General features: G+C 44.8%; 1 protein-coding gene across 5 annotated transcripts in view; it reads right to left on the bottom strand.

Moving 5' to 3' along the window:
- Positions 1 to 23,682, bottom strand: part of PHACTR4 (phosphatase and actin regulator 4) — a 127,231-nt gene that overhangs the window by 27,151 nt on the left and 76,398 nt on the right. For 4 of the 5 annotated variants that reach the window (XM_063140237.1, XM_063140239.1, XM_063140238.1 and 1 more), the window contains 3 exons: positions 9,109 to 9,282; positions 8,270 to 8,350; positions 1,401 to 1,565 (listed from right to left, as the gene is read on the bottom strand). In XM_063140237.1, the coding sequence (XP_062996307.1) occupies positions 1,401 to 1,565; positions 8,270 to 8,350; positions 9,109 to 9,282 (420 nt within the window). The remainder of the gene's footprint in view (positions 1 to 1,400; positions 1,566 to 8,269; positions 8,351 to 9,108; positions 9,283 to 23,682) is intronic. The other variant, XM_063140240.1, reaches the window with a different exon arrangement.

Below are 23,682 nucleotides of genomic sequence, written 5' to 3'. Positions count from 1 at the left end.
GCAGTGGCACATACTGGGCGTCCTTCTCACCACACTATTTTCTGAGCCAGAGCAAGCGGAGGCTGAAAAAGCAGCTTGCAATGGAGCGCTAAAAGGGTGAAATTTAGCTTGCAATCAAACTACTTTTGGCCCTTTTGACACTCTGTAGCCACTCCAGGCACCCTGGTTTTCAGGGAAATTCCCCCCCCCCCGAATTTGGGGTAGTAGGGGCCACAGCGGAAGGCAATGGGCTGCATGTTGTCTACCCCTGATCTAGCCCAATATTGTTGACACTAACTGGAAGTGACTTTCCAGAATTTCAGACCGGATTTTTTTTCCAGCCCTACCTGGAGATGCCGGGGATTGAACTTGGGGGTTCTGTATACAAAGCAGGTGCTCTGTCACACTGAGCCACAGCCCCTTCCATTTGAAATAGATGGCTGCACTTGAAGCATATTTTAAGAGAACATGTACAGTCTGCTAAAGGTTCTGAGTTTGGAAGGGAGCCTGTTCAGAGGAGGGCAACGAGGATGATCAAGGGTCCGGAAACAAAGCCCTATGAGGAGAGACTGAAAGAACTGGGCATGTTTAGCCCAGAGAAGACAGAGGGGGAGACATGATAGCACTCTTTTAAGGACTTGAAAGGTTGTCACCCAGAGGAGGGCCAGGACATCTTCTCGATCATCCCAGAGTACAAGACACGGAATAACGGGCTCAAGTTACAGGAAGCCCAATTCCGGATGGACATCAGGAAAAACTAACTGATTGTTAGAGCAGTATGGCAATGGAACCAATAACCTAGGGAGGTCGTGGGCTCTCCCACCCTAGAGTCCTTCAAGAGGCCATGTATCAGGTATGCTTTAAGGTGGGTTCCTGCATTGAGCAGGGGGTTGGACTCAGTGGCGTTATAGGCCCCTTCCAACTCAACTATACTATGATGGTTTCAAAGTGGCTTCTGGTGGTCCAGAAGCGGAGCTTCTCCACAGCTCCCAGTCCCTGTTTCCACCGACCAAGAGCCCCATATTCCAGAGGTTCCTGATTTCTCATGAAACCATTCTCCATGGAAATAGGGTGGGACTGAAAGGTGGGGACCTTGTCCTGAAAGTCTTGGCAGATACTTTATTCATTGCATGGGAGAAAGATCATGAAGACGTTTGTACCGATTCCCAAGGCAGAGTTCAAGATGAAGTCTGGCATTCACCAGCACAGCGTGGGCAGGAAGAGACAGCCCGGTTGGTGATGGGAGAGATAAGCTGGGTGGGGCCAGGCCTTTGGAAGAGAAGATGTGAGGAGCTTGTGTTAGAGTGAGGAAATCCCCGTGGATGGGTATGCACTGAAGACAGGGCCTTCGTGACAAGAAGCCGACGGCTAGGAAAATACATTTCTCAGACAGACCCCGCTCCTGCCGCTCAGTTTCTCACCTTGCCATCTCTTCGGCTCCTCTGCTGGAACAGGCTTCCTAAGGCTTGATCTTTTCCCAGCCTCTTCCTCCAGAGGTCCAAGGCTGCCGATCCCAGAACAGTCAATGGGAATAGTATGCCCATTTTTCAAGGCAGTGTGGCTTAATTTGTCTTGCTCTTCTCCGTCTGTTTGGGTTGAGGCGGGAGAGAGAGAGAGAGAGAGAATTCAATAAGAACATGTCAAACAAAGCACAAACCTGAAGATCAAGTTGGAAAACTGGCCAGGAAGGAAGAGAGGGAGAGAGGGAGAATTATGCACGTACCACGAAGTAACAGGCCTGCCAACCAAAGCATTGAGGCTGCGGCTGAGGGCCGGCCTCCTAATATCACGGCTGAGGCTTGAGGTTCTAAGAAGCCACCGCCTCCTGTTTATTAAATATGATGTTGAAATATTATGTTGTGCCGTTAAGGGGGAAATACTTCTGATCCATCTGTACAGGGATTAAAATGAAGCACGTTACAATCCCTGCGTTCCCTCCATGATAACTCAGCATTAACCAACGTGGTGCCCTCCAAATGTGTTGGGACTACAACTCCCATCACTCCACAACCACATGGGCACTGGCCAAGGTGAATGGGGATAATGGTTGGAGTTGCAGCTCAACACATCGGCGTGGATGGGTTACCAGGTTGGTAGACCACAGAGGTCCTTCTCCGTGAGCCCCTGCCAAAGGAAGTGAGGCAGGTGGCTACTAGGAGGAGGGCCTTCTCTGCAGTGGCACCCTGGCTGTGGAACGAGCTCCCCAGAGAGGTTCGCCTGGCGCCTACACTGTACTCCTTCTGTCGCCAGCTGAAGACCTTTTTATTTTCTCAGTATTTTAACACCTAATTTAACTTAAATTTAAACTTTGCTGTTTTAATTCCGTATTTTAACCTATATCAATTTCTGTTGTGTGGTTTTACCCTGGCTGTGCTTTTTATATTGTATTTTGTATTTGTGTTTTTAGATTGTTGGTTGTTTTACTATGCTCTTCCTGGTTTTAATTTTTGTGAACCGCCCAGAGAGCTTCGGCTATTGGATGGTATAAAAATGTAATAAATAAATAAATACTATATATAATAAAAGTTTGTCTTGATTTGTAAGCTGCCTTAAGGGTCCATGCATGGGCTGGATTTAATGTCTCAGTGCCATCCTACACAAGTCTACTCAGTAAATTGCATAGAACAGCGAGACTTTTCCCCAAAGAGTGAATTTAGGGTTGCAGCTTTGGTTATTTAGTACAGAAGCATGCAATTTCATAAAGACTGATGAAAGACAGGCAGGATGATTTCCCCATCATAGGGACAACTCTTTGCTTCTGGTTAATTTGCAGTTTGGGAAGTAAACTACACAGACATGGTTGGGTATCCTGGCTTTCTTTTCTCTGGATTAGAAAGGCAGGACTAGAACCGATGGGTGGAAAATGCAGGGAAGGGGATTTTGTCTAAAAATTAGGAGAAACATCCTAACAGTAAGAGCTGACAGTGGAAGCATCAGTCTCAAGAGGTGGTGGGTTTCCCTTCCCTGGGGGAATTTAAACAGAGGCTGGATGGTTATCAGGATTGCTGTAGCTGAGATTCCTGCATTAAGCAGGGGGTTGGAATATATGATCTCTAAGGTCCCTTCTAACTCAAAAATTCTATGAGGCTCATTTTTAAAAAAAAGTCCAGGGCAAGGATAATACCTTGAAATTAACAATATATCAAACCAAGCTGGTATGGCATATTCTCTATTTTTCTCCAACACAGTCAAAAGGCCAAGGGCCTGGCTTATTAAGAACCAACATAGGACACCGCAAAGGAATGTAGTCACACCATGATTAATGTAGCCACAGAGCCTAGGAGTCTTCCATTATTCTAAGTAAAAGACTAGGAGCCATCAACTATTCTAAGTAAAAGCAGTACACATTCAGGGACACCAGCTAGCAAAACTGAAGAATGCATACATTGCTTCCTTCCTTCTGTCTCGTTTTCCTTTTCTTCTCAACTTCCTCCATTGAAAATAAATAAATGCCCAGACTCATGCAGGAGAGTGGGGAGGAGGGTTGAAGTTGCTATCTTCTTCTGATCTTGATGTGTCCCCACGCACATGAGGTTACGTGCAATTTGCCACGCTTCCCGCTCTGCCACCTGAGACAAGTACCTTGACCCTACTTCATGGAAGGGCCGGCCCTGTGCTAGTGTCTGGGAGATCTGAACTGTTTAAAAATGGTTTGCCCTTGCTCACCTTTCTCTCCTTAACCTAGCTATCAAATGTTATCATGCAAGTCTGCAAACATGAGCAGTTTGTAATTTTCACTAGCAACCATTTTCATCAGCTGCTGCTCTGGGCTGGCTGTTTTGGGGTTGTTTCGTTACACAGCACTTTTTCCCCCTGCTTCCAATTTGTCAGCATCCTTCTGTTTAAGGAGGAAATGAAGGCAGCAGTTCAGTCAGTTATCTTGGCAAGATATAAAGGCAGTGGCTTTTTGATGTAGTGCCCTGCAAATACAGAGCAAAAAGCCTCTGACATTTGATGGGTTCTAAAACTGAAAGCTGGTGAGAGAGCTAGAAGAAATGAGCATTTGAAATTATTATTAGGGGTAGGAAACAGTCAATTAATATGTTCTTGGCAGATTAAGCATAGCCTCGTGTGGCGCAGAGCGGTAAAGCAGCAGTTTCTGCAGCTGAAACTCTCCCCACGGCCTGAGTTCGATCCCAGCGGAAGCTGGTTCTCAGGCAGCCGGCTCGGGTCGACTCAGCCTTCCATCCTCCTGAGGTCGGTAAAATGAGTACCCAATTAGCTGGGGGAAAGGTAATAATGGCCAGGGAAGGCAACGGCAAACCACCCCGCTATAAAGCCTGCCAAGAAAATGTCAGCGAAAGCTGGCGTCCCTCCAAGAGTCAGTAATGACTCAGTACTTGCACGAGAGGTTCCTTTCCTTTCTTTGGCAGATTAAAACCAACATGAATAGGATGAAGGAACATGGCAGTACCCGGGAAAGTGCACTGGAAGATAAGTTGCCTGCCCAAGACTTGAGATCTGTTGGAGGAGCCCTTCTCCGCATCCCACCAGCACGACACATACACTATGATGGGACAAGGGAGAGGGCTTTCTCTATTGTGGCACCCCGACTGTGAAATTCCCTCCCCTTGGAGGCCCAACTAGCACCAACGCCGATTTTATTCCGGTGCCAAGTGAAAACATGGCTTTTTAACAAAGTCCTTAATGGTTAAATTCACTAAGATGGCACATAGTTTTAACTAATTGTTTTTACTCCTTTTAAATTATATATGGTTTTAACTTGGTTCATGGTTTAATTTGTTTTTAGCTGCGTATATTTACTGTTTTATACTGTATGCTTTTATCTGTACGCCACCCTGAGATCTTAATGATATAGGGCGGGATACACATGTTTTAAATAAATAAATAAAATAAATAAGTTCAAAGCAGGAAGGAGTACAAAGTGCCCTCCTTATCCCAGCTTTGTGACTGAACACAGAATGCATGTCTGGAATGACAGTGTGGAAAGTCAATTGCAATTCCTCTTGTAGCTTACAACAGAAGAGTGATTATTGGGTATTGCTTAAGAGCCACATGTCTGGAAGCAGTCACAGCCTAGGTTCGCACAACACACTAACCCACACTCAGAAGTTGAGAGTGGCTGGTTGTTGAACTGTGAGTTATGTTGTCTGAATGTAGCACATTTTCCGCAGGGTATCTTGTCAACCATGCAGTGTGTTTTATTTTTCGCAGACAAGCCACCTTGAGAACCCACGGCTTGTTGTCAAGTTGTTCGGGGTGGTTAACAAGCCACCCTGCGGAAAATGCACTGCGTTCAGGCAACACAAAACCCCCAAGATTCCACAACGATCAATAGTTCAACAACAACCCACACTCAACCACTGAGTGTGGGTTAGCGTGTTGTGGGAACCCAGCCATAGTCTGCCACATTAGCCAGGCAATTGCAGATCTGGGAAGGCTTCAAGCCCATTCCCTTCACACAAAATATAACAACTTTTATTCCTACAGAAGGAAAATGAGGTCCTCCGACAGGCAAACCTACCAAGCCATTTCTGGCAGCCCACCAGATCCCGCCTCCACTGCATTTTCTGCCACTGGAAAAAGTACAGTGGCATTGCTTGGATTTCCCACACGGGCACTACGGCTAGCAAGGGAATCCCTTCCCTATCCTCAGTCTCTGGGATTCCCTTGCTTGCGCCAGCAACAGAAATCCCAGGCATGCATGCACATGCGAGTGTACGTTGACTGCATGTGCATGGATACGCATGGATGGGTGTGCATGTGGAAGCCCCACCCCCATGTGGCCCTCAGGGCCAAAAAGGCAGCACACCTCTGTCCTAAGGCAAGGGAATGTAAGAGACACCTGCCAGGTCACAGCAGCTACACTGGTCTCTGGATTGGAGAGGCTCAATGCGATCCCACCCCTTCCCCTCAATGCAAAGAGGCTCATGGTGAACGTTAGAGAGAGTTCCACTCAAAGGTCTCCTCCCTTGCCACATTTAGCATCCCTCTCAAACTGGATTGCCAGGAGGGGCCTGCAGTACAAAGGCTAAGAGATGATGAGGCCATGAAGTGCCAAGGAAACTCTGCTTCTGAGCCTCCCAATTTGCCAAATGCTGTTCATGCACTCAGTTGCATCTACAGGCAGGGTGGGAGCAAACCCAGCAGGAACGGCGCGCTCAGCCCCATCAGTGACATCACCACGATCTTTCTTCCCCTCCAGCCAGCTCTACTTCAGTATGAGAGGATAGACAGACAGCAACAACTAAGATCCGGGCACTAGACATTTTCCATCCTTGTCCAGCCTAGAGGCTTCTTAAGCCTCTGCTGTGTTAAAAACGACAACGACACAGCAATAATCTTGTGTTTATTTTTATTTACTGTCAGCAAACTTGGAGGCCAAAATACCAGCATATTTTCGCTTAGAGCTAAGGAACAAAGCCTTAGGCAAAAAGACAGGATGTACAAATTTTAAATAAATAAATAAATAAATAATAAACTAATAAGACGAGAAGGAAGATTGAGGGCTGAGCCTGCTGGGGAGCAGAGAAGAAAGGGAATTTCCTCCTCTACTTTTTTCCTGTGGGCAGGGGTGGATGAACCATTATGCTAAGTACTCTACGGGGTGCCAGGGGCAACTGCTTCAATTCAGCTCCCCGATCGTGTGCAAAATACCCCCCCAGCTCGCTCCTTGCAAAATTCCACTCATCTCCGAACAGGATGTCTTTTCCCCTTGGCACAGGACAGAGGTGACAATTTCCAGCTGGAGGAAAAGCAATAACACGGTGAGCCCAGCCAGCAGCGTGATGTATTTCCTGCAGACGATTGTAAAGGTAAAGAGAACTAGCAACAGGGGGGCTGGGTGCATGGGGACACATCTGCCTGAGCCGGGAGGGGGAGTTGGTGGGGGTGGGAGAAAGTGATGGTAGATGAAAAACTAGAGTTTGCAGGTATGAGTGAGGACTCCCAGAATACAACTCTACATAGCTTCCTCCTTGGATTGTCCTTCAGTCTAGGATTTGGGGGGGGGGGGGGCTGGGGGCAGGAGGCTAAGCTTTTTCTAGTCCTGTTGGCTTCAGAACATTCTGCCTCCAATAAGCTGATCACCACTAAGGCAGTGTTGCAGCCAAGTAGCCATCACTGGGAACAGTGGCCTAGAGCATCTGGCTTAGAACGCAAGAAGTTGCCTTACAGGAGTCAGACCAATGAACCATCTAGTTCAGCACTGTCTACACCAGGGGTGTAGAATCTCAGGTCCGGGGGGCCCAAATGCAAAGGTCCAAGGTCCCCGAAAACGCCCCACCCCTTTCCCCCCACCCTTTCCCCCCAACCACCACTAACTGTTTGGTGGTTTTCCCATCTTTTGTGCAGTTCAAGAGGCTTGAAATACCTCTTCGATGGCTTTAGTTACTGGCAGATAGAGCTTGAAGCTAAAATATGCTGGTTATTTTAGGTATTTTGGCCCTGCTTCTTCCACCATTGGAATGCGGGGCCCCGAGAGCTTGTCCAAAACAGAATTTGGCCCTCGAGGTGAAAGAGGTTCAACACTCCTGGTCTATACTGATTGGCGGGGGGGGGGGGGGGTCCCCAGAGCAACCCAGCAACGCCGGGTATTCAACATGGCACCTTCCACATGCAAAACATGTGCTCCAGCACTAAATTACTGCTCTTCTGCACTGCCTTGTACATGGGGAAATCAAGCTGAAGCCTCAGCCACAAAGTTCCACCAGGTGGCAAGTCATCAAGTCATCACCAAAACTAGGCTGACATCAGTTTCCCAGAGGACCTTTTCTTCTGTCGCCCCTGGATTGTGGAATGGCCTGCTGGACAAGATTCGTAAAATTAACTCTCTATGTGATTTTAAGGCAGCTTTGAAGACTAGCCTTTTCCGGCAGGCCTACCCAGACAATGAAAAATCAAGAGTTTTTTAAGATGTGTTGATTCCTGTACTAATGTTGTTCCCCACCTCGATCCAAAGGAAGAGGCGGGTACAAAATTATTATTATTATTATTATTATTATTATTATTATTATTATTATTATTATTATTATTTATCTCAGCCTAAGTACCACATAGTATCTTGGCAGAGGAAGGGAAGGAAACCAATAACACCTCTTTTTCCACCTCCACCCCCAGGAAGACGCAGAGCCCATCGTGAAAACGTTCAAAGGGCAGACAAGGACAGGATCACATTTAACAAAGGGGGAGGAAGGAGGGATGGGGCAGACTGAGTGGGGGGGGTGTCTGTGTGCGTGCACACAAGCATGGGATGCCAAAGGTGGGGTTTATCGGAGAGTCGGAATTGGCAATGGAGGGTACACAGAGGAAGACAAGGGGGTAAACTCACCCTGTTCAGGGTCTTCCAACAGAACCCCTCTTTTTATGAGCTCCTCTCTGGGCTTTCGCATTGAAATCTTTCGTTCCAAAACTGACAATAAATGGGGAAAAAACAACAACAAAAAAAAACACCAGCACTCAGAATACAGGGCAAGTTGGAGGTTTGGATAAAATAATCCTTTAAGATACCGTACGCGGTCCCTAAAGTGACTGTGTTTCTTTAGGGATGATTGTTAAAATATACAGCAGTATCCAATGGTACTCCTACATAGGGCAGACCCATTGAAGTGAATGGGGTTGGACTCGATGGCCTTATAGGCCCCTTCCAACTCTACTATTCTATGATTCTATGACCTAACCTAAGTAGGACTTCCCATTGGATACTGCCCATAGATTCTGGACTGTTTGCCATTATCTAAATACTAGAAATACAAAAAGGCTATTCCCCACCCGCCAAGCCATGCTTCATTGGGAAAAGGGAATACCAGCCTCTGACAGCTAAATATACATAGTACTCTACAAATTGGAAGATGGACAATGGTCCTTTCCATTCCTTGCCTCCCTCAATGGCTAGTGAGGGAGGCACTAGGCTTCCATGACTCATCATATGGCAAGTAGAACTTCAGAGAGCCAGTTGTGGAAGGAGATCAGAAATAAGCTGTTCTCATATATGACTGCAGATGGTATAATCATCACCATTATTATTTAGCTTTAAGATGTGCAAATTCCGGTTTCTTTTGCTATAGGAGCAGAGAAAGATGGAATCAGACAGGAACAATGCCATTCCAAAACAAAGAATACTCATGGGCTTGGAAAGAAGAGAATTATCATTGAAATCCAGTGTCTTACCTTCTGAAGTCTCCTTAAACTTCCCACTGGCTTTCTTTTTCCTCCACTTCCAAGGTTTAAAGATCTTGCCAAATCCTGCAAACTTGCTTTTTCTCTTGGAGGGAGGAGTCGTGTCACCAGATTCCAGATCAGCCCCCATCCCAGCGTCGAGTGACGGCTGATCCACCTCCTCAGCTACACGCAATGAGAAGACAGGAGCATGGAATTACAAGATGACATTTGCAGATCCCTCTTGCTATTCCTCCAGCTGACTGTGACTAGTGGGAACATAATTTAAGTCGCAGGAAAATGCACAGATGCAAAGCTATACAAGATGACTCTGAAATCTTCACATAACAAAGCAGTGTCAAATCAGAGCAACTTATTTGGAACTCACAGTAGAACATGTTAAGAAATATTTTACTGGCATCTACATCACACAAATATAAAATATTTTGTTGTACAATATAATCTGTAGCAGAAACAGCTGGAATTATCTACCCCTTCTGAAAAACTAGGTTATTTTGCCTTTCCTTCCTACTAAAAAGAAAAGAAAAGAAGGTATTCTGGGCCAAGGGTAACAATCCCAGGAAGCAAACACAATAACAGCCTTCTACTCCACCTACTGTTCTGGCATTCTCCAAACATTTTCATAAAGAATAAGAGCACAGGAGGAGAGAGTGTTGACCTGTGGGAAAATATTCCTGAAATTTAAACAACAAAAATGTGTTCTGCAAAGCAAACGGAAGGCAGACAGCAATAGTGAGCCTGGAATTTGAAGTTCTCTGCAGTCAATATGGCACTTCGGTTGTTACACTGCAGAGAATGGCTGTGGGTGGGAGGAACTCCTGGAAACATAGATTAAATGATGGCAAGGCAGCGTGTCGGACACATGAATAGCTCCAACAGCAAGCAGAATCCTATTTCATCGACCTCAGATTTGCCAATAAATAGGTGTTCCTGCCTCTGTTTATTAACTTTTATTTATTTTTAATTGCATTCAAAAAAAATCTAATACATTTCGACCCTGTTTCAGTAAAACCCTCCAAAGTATCTAACATTAGTTAAAATATAGAAAATTAAAGCCTATATATATAGCCTATAATATATAAAAAATTTAAAAAAAATTAATGAAAAAATCAAGAGACCCAGCATAAAACAACCAGCAGGCATGAACGATCCAGTTTGGGCATTTATTAAAATATTACCCCCTCAACGCTAGGGAGAATATTGTCACCATTTGGCACCTACAAGATAATAAAGTGGGAGCCAGGCCAGGCAAGTATCCCTGGGAAGAACATTCCACAATTGAAAAGACACCCATATCGACTTCTGGACCGCCCATCCCTGGTCACCACCCTGACCTCCGAATGTGAGACGTCTGGAAGCACAGCATCTGGTGAAGACTTCACACACGGACAGATCCGTGCTGAACCCGATGGTCCTTCAGCTACCTTGGTCCCAAGCTACCCTGGTTCCAAGCTGTTAACATCCACCCTCTTTTCCGTTCACTGCTTCTCACTCTCCTTTTGTTCTTGGGTACAGCTTTGCATGTCCCCCGCAGAAGAACTTTGTTTTAGGTTTGACAGTCAAGTGCTAACTGATCGCAAGAAGCACATAGCGACATGAATTTCTATTCTATGTAGAGTAGAATAGAAGTGGGACCTGCAATGTAAGTTTGAAATGTTCCTAATAGGTGTGCTCCTATTTAAAGTTCTAGTCAATCACCCATGCCCTCCTCCAGCAGGCCATTTGCACCCCTCCCACCCACCCCCAAAAACGTTAATTTTTTCCTTTCTAACCAATATACATTCCATGGCTACTGAGCATGCTCAGTTCTCATTTGACTGGTTTGGGAGGTTTTTGACCTTTCAGGCTTTTTTTGTTGGTTTTTGTTTCAGCTCCCCACCCCCACCCCAATGTCCCATTTCTGCAAACCTCAGCCGTTCCCCTGACCATGCTGAAAACTCCCTCTCCTATTTCTCAATGGCCTCATTTTGGGTCTATTTCTGTCAGCACTCACCACCTGAGTTCACTATTAGGAGGGATTATGTACAAAATGCAATCACCCTGAAACAATTCCAGAAATTCAAGGGGATGCTTCTGGGCAACAGTTATCTCTCTGAAGATTACCAGATCTTCTGTGAACTGGCCATGCTGACACTCATTTATTTGCAGAAACCAATTTAAAAGACGCCACTAGAAGAGAACCAAACTGAAATTCATCTTACCCAAACAAGACTAAGGAAGGAATTTACTAATTACCCGCCTCTTCTTCCCTTAGTTTTAAACATAGGTGCAGGACTCCCTAAGGACCTGTGCCTATCACCTGGGAACATTAGGAGCAGGAGATTTCGGTTTCTGGGACGATTTCCATACGATTCCCCACCCAGGAAGACTCAGATGTGTATGTATACTTTTAAGGGACCTTGGGAAACTTTTCTCCTCAGAAAAGCCATCAACCTCCCTTCTCCTATTGTACGATTTCAGTCACTATGGATTTTTGAAGTGGGTTTGCTGGGGGGGGGGCGGTTTTCTTTTAACGTTGCAAAAAATCAGGAAAAATGTATACATATTTAAAGTAAATAAATCATGATACTGGAGGAGTCCAACTATCATAATTTCCTTGGCAGACTGTCCCCTGGATTAAGGTACCAGAAGTGAGACAAAGGGCATGAAGCCCTAGGAAGAGAGTACTGTTTATTTCCTCATATTGCCATGTTTGACCGTAAAATTAGTTTGGAAAATTAGTGGGCATTAGGCACCATTAACCAAGTCACCTCGTTTATTTAGGCGACTATACTTTCCAAATCTGTTGGTTATTCAAGTGACTGGTTTGAACAATGCCAGTACAGTGCAGTACTGGGTCTGACCATTGTAAACTGAAGTTCAAAATCCCACTTAAACCATGAGAACATAAGAGGAGCCATGCTAGATCAGCCCGTGGGTCCATCTAGTCCTCCACTCTGTTCACACAGTGGCCGACCAGCTGTCGATTGGGGACCCACAAGCAGGACATGGGTACAACAGCACCCTACCGCCCATGTTCCCCAGCAACTGATGTATATAGTCTAACTGCCTCTAATACTGGAGATAGCATACAGCCATCTGGACTAGTAGCCATCGTTAGCCTTCTTCTCCAGGAATTTATCCAACTCCCTTTTAAAGGATGCTTTTAGTATGTTTTTTTAGAAAGTTTCAACAATGTATACTATGTTTTTAATCAATATTTTATGTATTTTATACTCCACAATCAGGATGGAGAGGCGGGTAAGAATTATGATGATGATGATGATGCCATCCAAATTGGTGGCCATCACTACACCTTATGGTAGTGAATTCCATAGTTTAACTACGTGCTGTGTAAATATGTCCATCCTTTTATCCATCCTGAATTGCCCAACAATCAACTTCATTGCAAGACCACTGATAATTGTGAACCAATCTGCACACTGAATACTGCTAAAGAAAAAGACAGATGAGGGCCAGGATCTCTTTTCGATTATCCCAGAGTGCAGGACACAGAATAATGGGCTCAAGTTACAGGAAGCCAGATTCCGGCTGGACATCAGGAAAAACTGACTGACTGTTAGAGTAGTACGACAGTACCTAGGGAGTATGTGGGCTCTCCCACACTAGAGGCATTCAAGAGGCAGCTGGACAACCATCTGTCAGGGATGCTTTAAGGTGGATTCCTGCATTGAGCAGGGGTTTGGACGCGATAGCCTTATAGGCTCCTTCCAACTCTACTATTCTATGATTCCTTTTTTTACCAACTGCCCCACTCTAGTCCTTTAGGATGCCTGACATTTGTATACCGTAGTGGCAAATATTGCTGAAGTTACCTCTAGCTGTCAAAAGTTCCAGATGAAAAATAAAAAAAAGATGCTTGGATCCAAGATCATGATTCCTTGGTGATAATAGGGTAGCCAGGTGTCCCCTTTTACAGAAGAGAGTCCTCTATTTTGAAGGCAACCTCTCTCTGAAGGGTTGTCCTGTGCAAGTCTTGTACAAAGATGAAGAGCCATCGGAAAGAAGAGCTGGACCCTGAGGTTGCCATTCAATGACAGCAAGGCACACGGGTCGCCTGATCACAGCTTTCCCCACTATGGTAAGATGTATATTTCTATTTAAATTATAATAATGATTTCTAATTTGCATCTGTGCCTAGAACTTAGCATGTGTAAATTTTATGCAAATAGGTGCCTTCTTTTGACAATTCGCAAGTGGACAGCCTAGGTGAGGAAGAGGCAACTGGAGAAAAGTGCAGGGCAAGGCTGTGACAAACACACTGGAATTGGAAGATTGCGCAAGGAAAACCAGACTTTCCAAATACATTGTACAGAGAGAACAAAAATTCATCAGGTGCCCTTGCATAAGCCTAACCCTTCTCTGAAATATGCTGGAATGGCCAGGAAGGAAATGAGGAAATAAAAGCACTCCCAGAATTTATCACCTCCAAACCGTCTGCCCTCTGACCTATAAACATTCTCTGCAATGCAGACGCCAACAACCTCGATCCAAACACAAGCTCCATTAAGTGCTCTGTGTAAGACCATGTTTCTTTCCACAAACAGAAAGAGCAGGACTAATTGTAGGTTAGCTGTGGGTTGTTTTACCCACGATTAACGCACAGTGTCTGGGTTCAGACATCACGGAGCAACCTTCGATCGAGCCAACCGGAGGTTGTGTACTCAAAATGGTGGCAGCGCACACCCAGCGCACGCCACAGCAAATCGTGGGTTAATTAAACACCTGAAAACCAGATAGGAGTATATTAAAAAATGGCAGCCAGTTAAAAACAAATTAAAATAAAGCAACAGATTAACAGAGATCAACAACAAGAAAAAAATAAATCAACCCAATAGTCCAAACTCCTTGTTCAAACTAAGCAAAACAAAGTTTTTGCCCACTGGTGGAAGGCCATCAAAGTTATCATCGATGCGATCACCCCATTAGAGAAGAAAACAAAACAGACAGCAATGATGACTTTTGCTTCAGTAGGTATGACAGCTGGAACATCTGGGAGGCTGAGAAAGAAGACTTCACACCACGGCCCCCTCCCAAGCATTTCCCTCTTCCTGCTACCAGTGTCCTTTGGATGAGGAAGCCAGCTGTGAACCATCTAGGCTGGTGAAAAGACTGAGCCTCCATGGTCATAGACTGTATTTAAGCCAGATTTGCTGTGGTCCCTCAGAGCACAGTAAGATCTAGTTGTTGGATCCTGGAATGGATCCTGGTTATGTTTTCCATTGATTTGTTAATTGCTGAGGATCTGGAGGAACAGAGGACTCAGCAGAAACTTAAAGATCAACTCTACACCTGGACATTGAGTGTCATGAAGGTTGTGTTAGCTCTTTGGTTTGTTTTACCTTGCTAATGTCAATGCCGCTTTGTACTTACACATTTAGTTTAGGTTATTTCATTGTCATCTTGAATTTGTTTATTGAATTTGGGATTTTGCCTTATTTGAAATTGTTGTGTTTTGTAACAAATCGTTGTTTTTCAACTGTAAAGTTGTATTTTGGTAAGTTGATGGGTACTGTGAGCCGCTTTGGATACAATTCACTGTGAGAAAGTAGCATATGAATAAATGCAACTTGACCTCAGGAAAACAGTTGGAGGGAAAAGACGGCTGCCCTGAACCAACAAACACACACACACACACACACACACACACACACACACAAGTACACACCACACAGCTGCTTTTTGGTTTAAAAAAAAAGGCAGAAGATCATGGATTGCCCATCTCATGGCTGTTTGTCCATTGGGAATCCATTGGCCTGCCCATAAAAACATAAGAACCTAAGAAGTGCCCTGATGCTGGATCAGACCAAGGGTCCATCTAGTCCAGCACTCTGTTCACACAGTGGCCAACCAGCCCTCGGCCAGGGATGAACAAGCAGCACATGGTGCAACAGCACCCTCCCGCCCAAGTTCCCCAGCAACTGGTGCACACAGGCTTACTGCCTCTGATACTGGAGGTAGCACACAACCATCAGGGCTGGTAGCCATTGATAGCCTTTGCCTCCAGGAATTCATCCAACCCCCTTTTAAAGCCATCCAGATTGGTGGCCATCACTACATCTTGTGGTAGCGATTGCCATAGTTTCACTATATGCTGTGTGAAGAAGTACTTCCTTTTATTTGTCCTGGATCTCCCATTAATCAGTTTCATGGGATGACCCCATTGGGTTCTAGTATTTTGAGAAAGGGAGAAAAATGTCCCCCTATCCACATTCTCCATGCCATGCATAATTTTGTACACCTCTATCATGTCTCCCCGTAGCCTCCTCTTTTCCAAGCTAAACAATCCCAGTTAATGTAACCTCCGTATTTCTCTGCCCACAAGATGCATTATTTATTATATTTTATTTATTTATTTAGAATATTTATATACCGCTCCCCATTGAAAAATTTCGGAGCGGTGTACAAGATAAAATGAAAATAAAAACAGAATAAAACAGTTAAAACAAAATTTAAAAGAAGCAAAAACTGATTCAAGACTGCATATTAAGGAAAGGCTTCTTGGAATAAAGATGTTTTCAGGAGGCACCAAAAGGAATACAAGGTTGGCGCCTGCCTGACCTCCAGAGGCAGGGAGTTCCACAGGAGGGGGGCCACCACGCTGAAGGCTCTTCCCCTGGGTGGATTCCGATTGGAGGATGGATCTGTGTGGAACCACCAGGACCAGGCCCTCGGATGACCTCAGTGACCGGGCAGGTTGGGAAGGGAGAAGGCGTTGTATATTTTAAATATTTCTTGGCTGCCTTTCAGTGTAGGAGCCCTCCCAAGGTGCCACGCAACAACAAAACACACGAAAAAAGCCAACGCGGCCATTAAAGCAGTGAATGTACAATCTACTTGAGAAAACATAGTGATGTAAATGTAGGGCCGGGCATCATGGGTAGGCATGGTTGGGCACTGGCCAAGGGCCCACATCCCAGCAGGGGCCCATGGGCCAGAGCTCCCTGGGCTTGCTCCTCTTTCTTCTCCATGGCCACCTGCTTGTTCACCTGCCTCTTGCTTTGGCCCAGGCAATGGAGGTGGTGCGATGGAGGAGCAGGAGAAGATAACCTGCTCACTGCCAACTTTCTCCCCGCCTCTCAAGCAAACAAATGGTACCAGTGATGAGATAGAGGCGGAGGAGCAACAGCATTGGGTGACAGTGGCAGTGAGAAGGTAGACTCCTTTAGGGAGGGGGGCATTGTGAGTGTTTTGCCCATGGGCTCTTGAAAACCTGGAGCCAGCATAGGGCCACCATTGCAATGTCTACAGGGGAAGCAGATTCTAAAAGGAAACATTCCATGGGAAAGAAGAACACTGAAAGGTCCGTCTTATGAAGCAACCATGTATTCTGTTTGTTCCGCATGCTTAATTAGTGGGTGGATCAGCTGCTACTAGTATACTTTAAGAAGGAGGCATTTCAGGTAATTGTGTTACTCAGAGTTGGCTCACGCACTGGGAGGGGAGGGGTCGTGTTCCTTTCAAATCTGCAAGAACAAACCTAAGTTTTGGGCAGGGTTCCGACAAAGCACGTTTTAACCCAAGGTTAACAGTCGTGGGGTGACACTTCAGGACTAGATTCTGGGTTCTTTTTTTAAAATGGGAGGGGGGGTTCTTGGACAAAGAGCCCCTTTTCGCTACAGCGGCACAGCAAGGGTTAAGCTTTGCTGCACAAGAAAGGGTTCTGGAGAGAGAACACGCCAATTTCCTGTTTTGAGTCACAACATTGGGAAAAGGTCTGGACAGGAATACACAAATCAGTGCTTTCAGGAAGACTAAAAAAAAAAAAGAGGCAGAAATTCACATTCACTCCAAGAGAAAGGGAATAAAATGGAGTTTGCTTCTTCTGCTGTCCTCATCACCTGCTGCTCTCTGGCCGGTTATTTCGGGTAGAGGTCCTAGACTTTGACTCCAAGATGCAGCCTTAACTACACCACTGCCTGCCTGTAATTATGTTATTTTATTTTATTGAATGAAGGTGGAGGGGGGGAGAGATTAACTGAGGGGAATGAACTGCCTCCAACCCAGCAAGCAAGTCAGGTGCTGTTTTACTCTCAAGAAGTGACTTCAATTTGCAAGAGGTGTGAAGCTTTTCATTACATTTGGCCTTCGGGTTACCAGATCAAACAACACAAACGTAGCCTTATAAAGCTAATGCACAGTGGATTTCCATCAAATTATCTAAAACAATTTCATAACCTAAATATGCCTGCACATATTCTTAAATGCACAAATTTAGAGAACTCAGCTACCAGGACAATAAGCAGCAGAACTATCTATGGGCTGATTCACGAGACACAATCAGATGAGCCAACTACAAGATTCTTGACCATGGTTGATCTGGAAGTTCTATCTGAAGTAACTATTTTGTGACAGCTTTCGCACATGCAAATTGATGCTACAGTCAATGAATTATATGTGAACTGGCACTTAAATCTCAACCTCATTTGCACAGACAATCTGAAGAAGAGAAGCAATTTGGGAGACAGTGGGCCTGTTCAGAAGAAGACACCTTAAACCATGGCTTTAACCACAGTGGTTAAGGCCTTTTGCTTTACTCACCATGGTTAAAGCCATGGTTTAAGGTGTCTTCTGAACACAGCCTGGCTTTCTGGCTTAAAGACTGTGGTTAAAACCATAGTTTAAGGTGTCTTCTGAACGGGGCCAGTGTGGCCCACTGGATAACTGATGGATTTGGGGAGACTTAGCTTCAAAATCCCACTTAGCCAAGGATTCAGCAAAAGACTTTTATTTATTTATTTATTTATTTAAGGATTTTTATCCCGCCCTTCAGCCAAAAAAGGGCTCTCACGGCGGCTTACAAAAGTATTTCTTGACCGTCCCTGCCCACAGGCTTACAATCTAAAAGACATGACACAAAAGGAAAGAGGATTGGGAGGGAGGAGGAGGAGGCTACATTCTTTCAGTTCGACATCTGTAAAATAAGGAAGCAACATCTGCACACACAAAATTAAAAAATGATGCAGTATATCCTCATCTCCTGTGCAGAGTTCCAGCCAGCCATGCCTTCCTCCAGGATAATAGAAGCTGTAGAGAATTCAAGCAGGGCATCATGTTTTCGCCCCCACCCTACCTCACCACCTGAGTTCATTAATTAATAGAGGGAGGAATGGCAACACATTTGACATGGCTAAAAGGATGATAAAGAGGGGTTGTCCGCAAGGGTTGTCAGTCGTTATTATTATTATTATTATTTATTTATATAGCACCATCAGTGTACATGGTGCAGTGTACAAAGTCGTTGTTTGTATAGGCCCCATCAGTTAATGAAGATTTATTTATTTACAATATTTATATACCGCTCCCCATTGAAAATTTCAGAGCGGTGTACAAGATAAAATAAGCAGAATAAAAAAGCAGAATAAAACACCTTAAAATAGATTTTAAAAGAAGCAAAAGCAAAATGTACGGTGAACCGTGGCTGGTCATTAAGTTCCAGGAAGTCATTAAGGACTTCCTGGAACAATGACATTTTCAGGAGGCGCCGAAAGGGATACAAAGTTGGCACCTGCCTGACCTCCAGAAGCAGGGAATTCCATAGGAGGGGAGCCACCATACTGAAGGCTCTTCCCCTGGTAGACTCCAATCAGAGGGTGGTTCTCTGTGGAACCACCAGGAGCATGCCCTCAGATGACCTCAGTGACCGGGCAGGTTGGTAGGAGAGGAGGCGCTCTCTCAGGTATCCTGGTCCCAAGTTGTTTAGGGCTTTGTACACAAGTACAAGAACCTTAAACCTGGCCCGGTAGCGAATAGGAAGCCAGTGCAGTTCCCTCAGCAGAGGAGTTACATGCTGGAAAGGGGTAGCTCCAGACAACAGACGAGCTGCAGCATTCTGGATTATAGGGATGAGTGATTTTTAAGGATCCATTATGAGATAGAAAGTTCCAACAATACTACTGATTTTTTTTAAGAACGTATTTTGACAGTTATAGACACATTCAATCCTTGAGAAGGGTAAGGCCTCTCAGTGCCGCCCAGTGCTTCTGAGGTCCATTCCATACTTGTTTGGAGAAGGCTATTTAACATGATGGCAGCCGCTGTGTGAAATAGACTTCCTCCTGACATCAGACATGTGCCAGCAATTCTTACTTTTTTGGCACATGCTGAAGACACGCCTGTCGATGCAAGATTTCACGGTGTAGCTGAACCTCCCAACTCTTTTTATTCTTATGGATATGTAAACATGGTATATTCTATGTACTGGTTTTTATATCTTTATGCTCTTATAATCTTGACACCACATCTTGAAATCTGTAGGTGGTTTATAACTATTTGTAAATTAAAAAAATACGTAGGCTCTATGGTCTGAAAGCACATGAAGCTTGGAGGATGGCAACAAGGGAGAGGGCCTTTTTCGTTATGGCCCCCCGACTGTGGAATTATCTCCCTGATGAGGCTCGCCTGGCGCCCACACTGTTATCTTTCAGGCGCCAGGTCAAGACTTTTCTCTTCTCCCGGGCATTTAACAGCATTTAACAACGCTAAGTTTGTTTTCTAATGGACCCCAGAACTGTTGCTTTTTAAATGGATACTGATGTTTTTATACAGTTGTTTTTATGTTTCTGATGGTTTGTAAATTTTGTATACTTTTTAATGTTTACTGTTTTAACCTTTGTGAACCGCCCAGAGAGCTTCGGCTGTGGGGCGGTATATAAATGTAATAAATAAATAAATAAAGCATTAGTCTTGCGGAGGCTAAGTCTGGGTCTGGCCAATGCCTTAGATGAGAAACTACCTGGGAACCCAAAGCCTGCTTTCCCCAACATGGTGTCCTCCAGTTGTGTTGAAATGCAAATCCCATCATTCCCAGCCAGCATGGCCATGGGAGTTGCAATCCAACACATCTGGAGGGCTCTTGTTTGGCAAATGCTGCCCTGTGTACAACATCTTTAATTCCATGATGGAAGAAAGGCAAGATATGAATGTAATAAAATAAAGTATGCTTTCTAAGTATTCTAAGACCATCCTTCGTATTTTACTAAATAAAAAGTTGAAATTCCTTAGAATTTCATTTGCAAACACTCGGGCAACAGCAGCACAGTTAAACATGACAAGTATTCCTGTATTCCCTTCCTCGTTAGGAAAAAGCCAAGGACAGCTCTTCTCTCAAGTGCTATATTTAATAGCAGTTGTGCTTTTTGCTCATTTTGAGAAAGACATATCTCTGGAGCACCTACCCCTTTCACAGCAAGGAATGTCCTTCTAATGACATCTACTACTTCCCCAATTACTGTATTCACTTTCCCTTAACTGCTAGGCAAGGAGGACATGGAACACGTCCCGTTGATTCATGGTTCTAAAGAGGCAATTCAGGAGAAATGTACAATGATGTAATCGCTCTGAAGTAATGGCATAACGCTAGCGTGAAGTGAATGCAGTCACCAGCAAATAGTGGAAATATCATTTCAATGGTTGTTAAATACAGTAAGTTGAATGAGCCAACGCAACTGATTCGGTCAAGGAAAATAGCTTCTCTCTCTCTCTCTCTCTCTCTCTCTCTCTCATGGCTTAATAAGGATGCCAAGGTTTTATTCTCCAAGGCTGGATGGCAGGACCTGGTGCCGCTGTCAGACAAGTAACCCTGCACCACTTACCACCAAAGACTTCATGAGCATGGATTGTGCATCCCACATCACCACTTATCAAAAAAGATTCCATGGGTGTCCTATTACTATTTTATAACCAAGCTCTTGGCACAAGGTGTTTCCTGTCACACACACACAGGAAACATGTGGCCCTCCAGTTGCTGTTGGACTACAGCTCAAATCACCCCTCACCATTAGCTAGGGCTAATGGGAATTGCAATCCAACAGCAACTGAAGGACCACACATTCCCCACCCCCACTCTAACTAAATTATATATATATTCCAAGGGGTAAAAACGTATGTGACTACAAACACAGAAGGGACTCCTATGGCGTGACTACTTTGGATACCAGAACCTCAGCTAGCAGACAGATGTGTGTGAACACACACACATGTGCGTCTGCCAAGTGGAGATAACACTTCCTGCATTGGATGAAGAAGGCTCTAGCTCTTGAATGCCATAATATTGAACAAAAGGCGGGCGACAAATAAATATAATCGTCGTCACCATCATCATCATCATAAATCAAGTAGTCTTTAAGGAGTCTCAAAGCTCCATTCTATGTATCGGGTTATGCATTTCGAAGTGATTAAAAAATGATTGTTACAAATGCGGAGCTATATACTCTGATAAAATATGAAGCACGTTTGCTCTGTAGCTAGTGGATTGCTTTCGAAGTTCAATACTAAGACAGTAAAATTAGGTACAAATTTAGAGTACACTGCATTGCACCAGTAGCATGTGACAACTTTGGACATCACACCAGCACAGTAGGTAGGTGACTGATGTCACTAAGCCAAGAACAACCCATTATGGCATCTGTGAAACCCTGTTACGTAGCACCGTAATCCAGCAGACTCTGAAATAGGAACAAGGAGTGCTTGTCAACATTTCACCTTAAAGCATTAGGGTTGCATTAACTCTCAGCTGAAGCCATCAACAACTCTTTTGCAGCAAACAACTCCGTCAATTTCACTGCTAAAATGATCCAGTCACAATGGGACTGCCAGGGGGCAGGGGGTGAGAGAGGAAGAAAGGTGCAAGAACAGGCTAGTACCAGTTCTGCACTTCATCTATGTTTTCACCAATACAGAGTAATCAATCTTTGCACCCCAATTGGTAGTTAAACTGCTTGAAGACTACTTGGAACTAAAATGCAACACAATCAGTCTGACCCATGCCGGGTGCTGATGATAATTTATTGCATTTATATATCACCCCATAGCCGAAGCTCTCTGGGCAGTTCATGCAGTGATTTCATGAGCGTCCACCAAGCAATCTTGTTGCAAAACTACCAAAGGTGCTTGCCTGTCCCTCTATCTTCTCTTTTCACTCTTTCATCAAGAAAGCGCACACTCACCTTAACATACCGTCAAGGCGGCATGCAAAGGACAATAGGCTATTTCTCATTCATAAACTGAAACTCCCATATGATTAAGAGCAGCAGCCTGTTTTGAGACACCTACTTAATTCAGGCATGAATGACTCGCAGGCAGCATGGCTTCCATTTTAGACGCCCACCGCCACCTACACGTACCACCTGAATACCGCTGTTTCTGGACTTTACAGCTGTTCTGCATCTTTGAAACCCTACTCACACCGTTTCACAAACATGATCAACTTTAAATCTGACCAGGCACCAGTCTTAAGGTTTGATCACACGTCCCAAATATTTTGGGGCGGGGGGGGGCATCCTAGAAGACAAGCAGACATGTAACTCAGGTAGTTCACCCTGGCTTAACCATTCGAGTGAGATTCGCACACCCCTTGACCCAGTCTAAGCGGCCGTCAAGCAGTTGCATGGCAAGCAAACAAGAACCAGAGTTGCCCGTCAGTTTTGGAACTGTGACGTTGAAGACATGCTTCCCTCTTTAGAAACACAAGACCTCTGGGACCTGGTGAAAAAAATGAGATCAAACGATGCTGCCTTCCAACACTTTATATATACAAGGTGAAGCTACTATTAATATGTTTCCGCCACAGTGAACTGAAGGCTGAAGTCATCAACGTTGCACCTCCTCTCTCTCTATTGCTTTCTGAGCAGCTCACAAGCAGCCTGATAGGAGGGGGGGGAGTCATTAGTTTAATCCACAGTTATCAACTATGCTGTGAAGTTCAAGCTCAGAGAACTTGGATGGCCTTTCCTTTCAGAGGCAACACAGAAAATGGAGCACTTGCTGGATGAATCCCTTATCTAAAAGCTAAAGATTCTTCCAAAAAAAAAAAAAGATTATTAATTTCATTTCTGAATTTCCCCACCCCCTCCACAATGGCACAAGTCGGGTCACATTAAATATGTTCATATGTTTATATTCTCATGGTTTGAGTGTAGGGGAGGTTATCCCCCTATCCTGAGCATACAGCAGGAGCAAGAAGCTCAAGCAGAGCTATTAACCCAGCAAAGGTCTAGGAGAAGATTGAAGGCTTATGAACTTGTTGTCCTTGATTCACCCATTGCAACTGGGGCCTCAGCTAGACCTACCGGTCTAGGGTGATGGAGGGGTGAAGAGCTGTTTACATGCGGCGCGCAATGACCTCAGAGGGAGAGGACGTCGCACCCGCCATTTTGTTTTTTAAAGAGGAAGTGGCCTTTTATTTTATTTTTATTTTCCTGCTCACGAGTAACTGTGAGGAGCCGGGAGAAATCGCGACACCCACTCACACATTCCGCAGTTCCAGGATTAGCCCGAGACCGCGGAAAAAGCGGGCCTAAAGTATAGGGCCATATCCCAGGGCAAGGGAGGGATCCTCCCTCCCTTATCCCGGGATCCCCTGTGCGTCATATGAATGCACAGGGACGATCCCGGGGATCGCCCCGGGAAAAAGCCCCGTTTAGCTGAGGCCTGGGTCTGCTTCTTTATTGGCTACAACTGGGTTTTCCTCCATACAAGTAGACCCTTGCTCTCAAGCAGAACCTTCCTTCTGAGTAAACCCTGGGCAAAAGGATCTTCTAGAAGCCAGGCAAGCACTCTAACAAC

Source organism: Elgaria multicarinata, chromosome 13 (genome assembly GCF_023053635.1).
Source record: "Elgaria multicarinata webbii isolate HBS135686 ecotype San Diego chromosome 13, rElgMul1.1.pri, whole genome shotgun sequence".
Classification (NCBI taxonomy): Eukaryota; Metazoa; Chordata; class Lepidosauria; order Squamata; family Anguidae; genus Elgaria; species Elgaria multicarinata.
The sequence above is the reverse complement of the archived record's forward strand: the minus strand, read 5'-3'. Positions and strand labels throughout refer to the sequence as shown.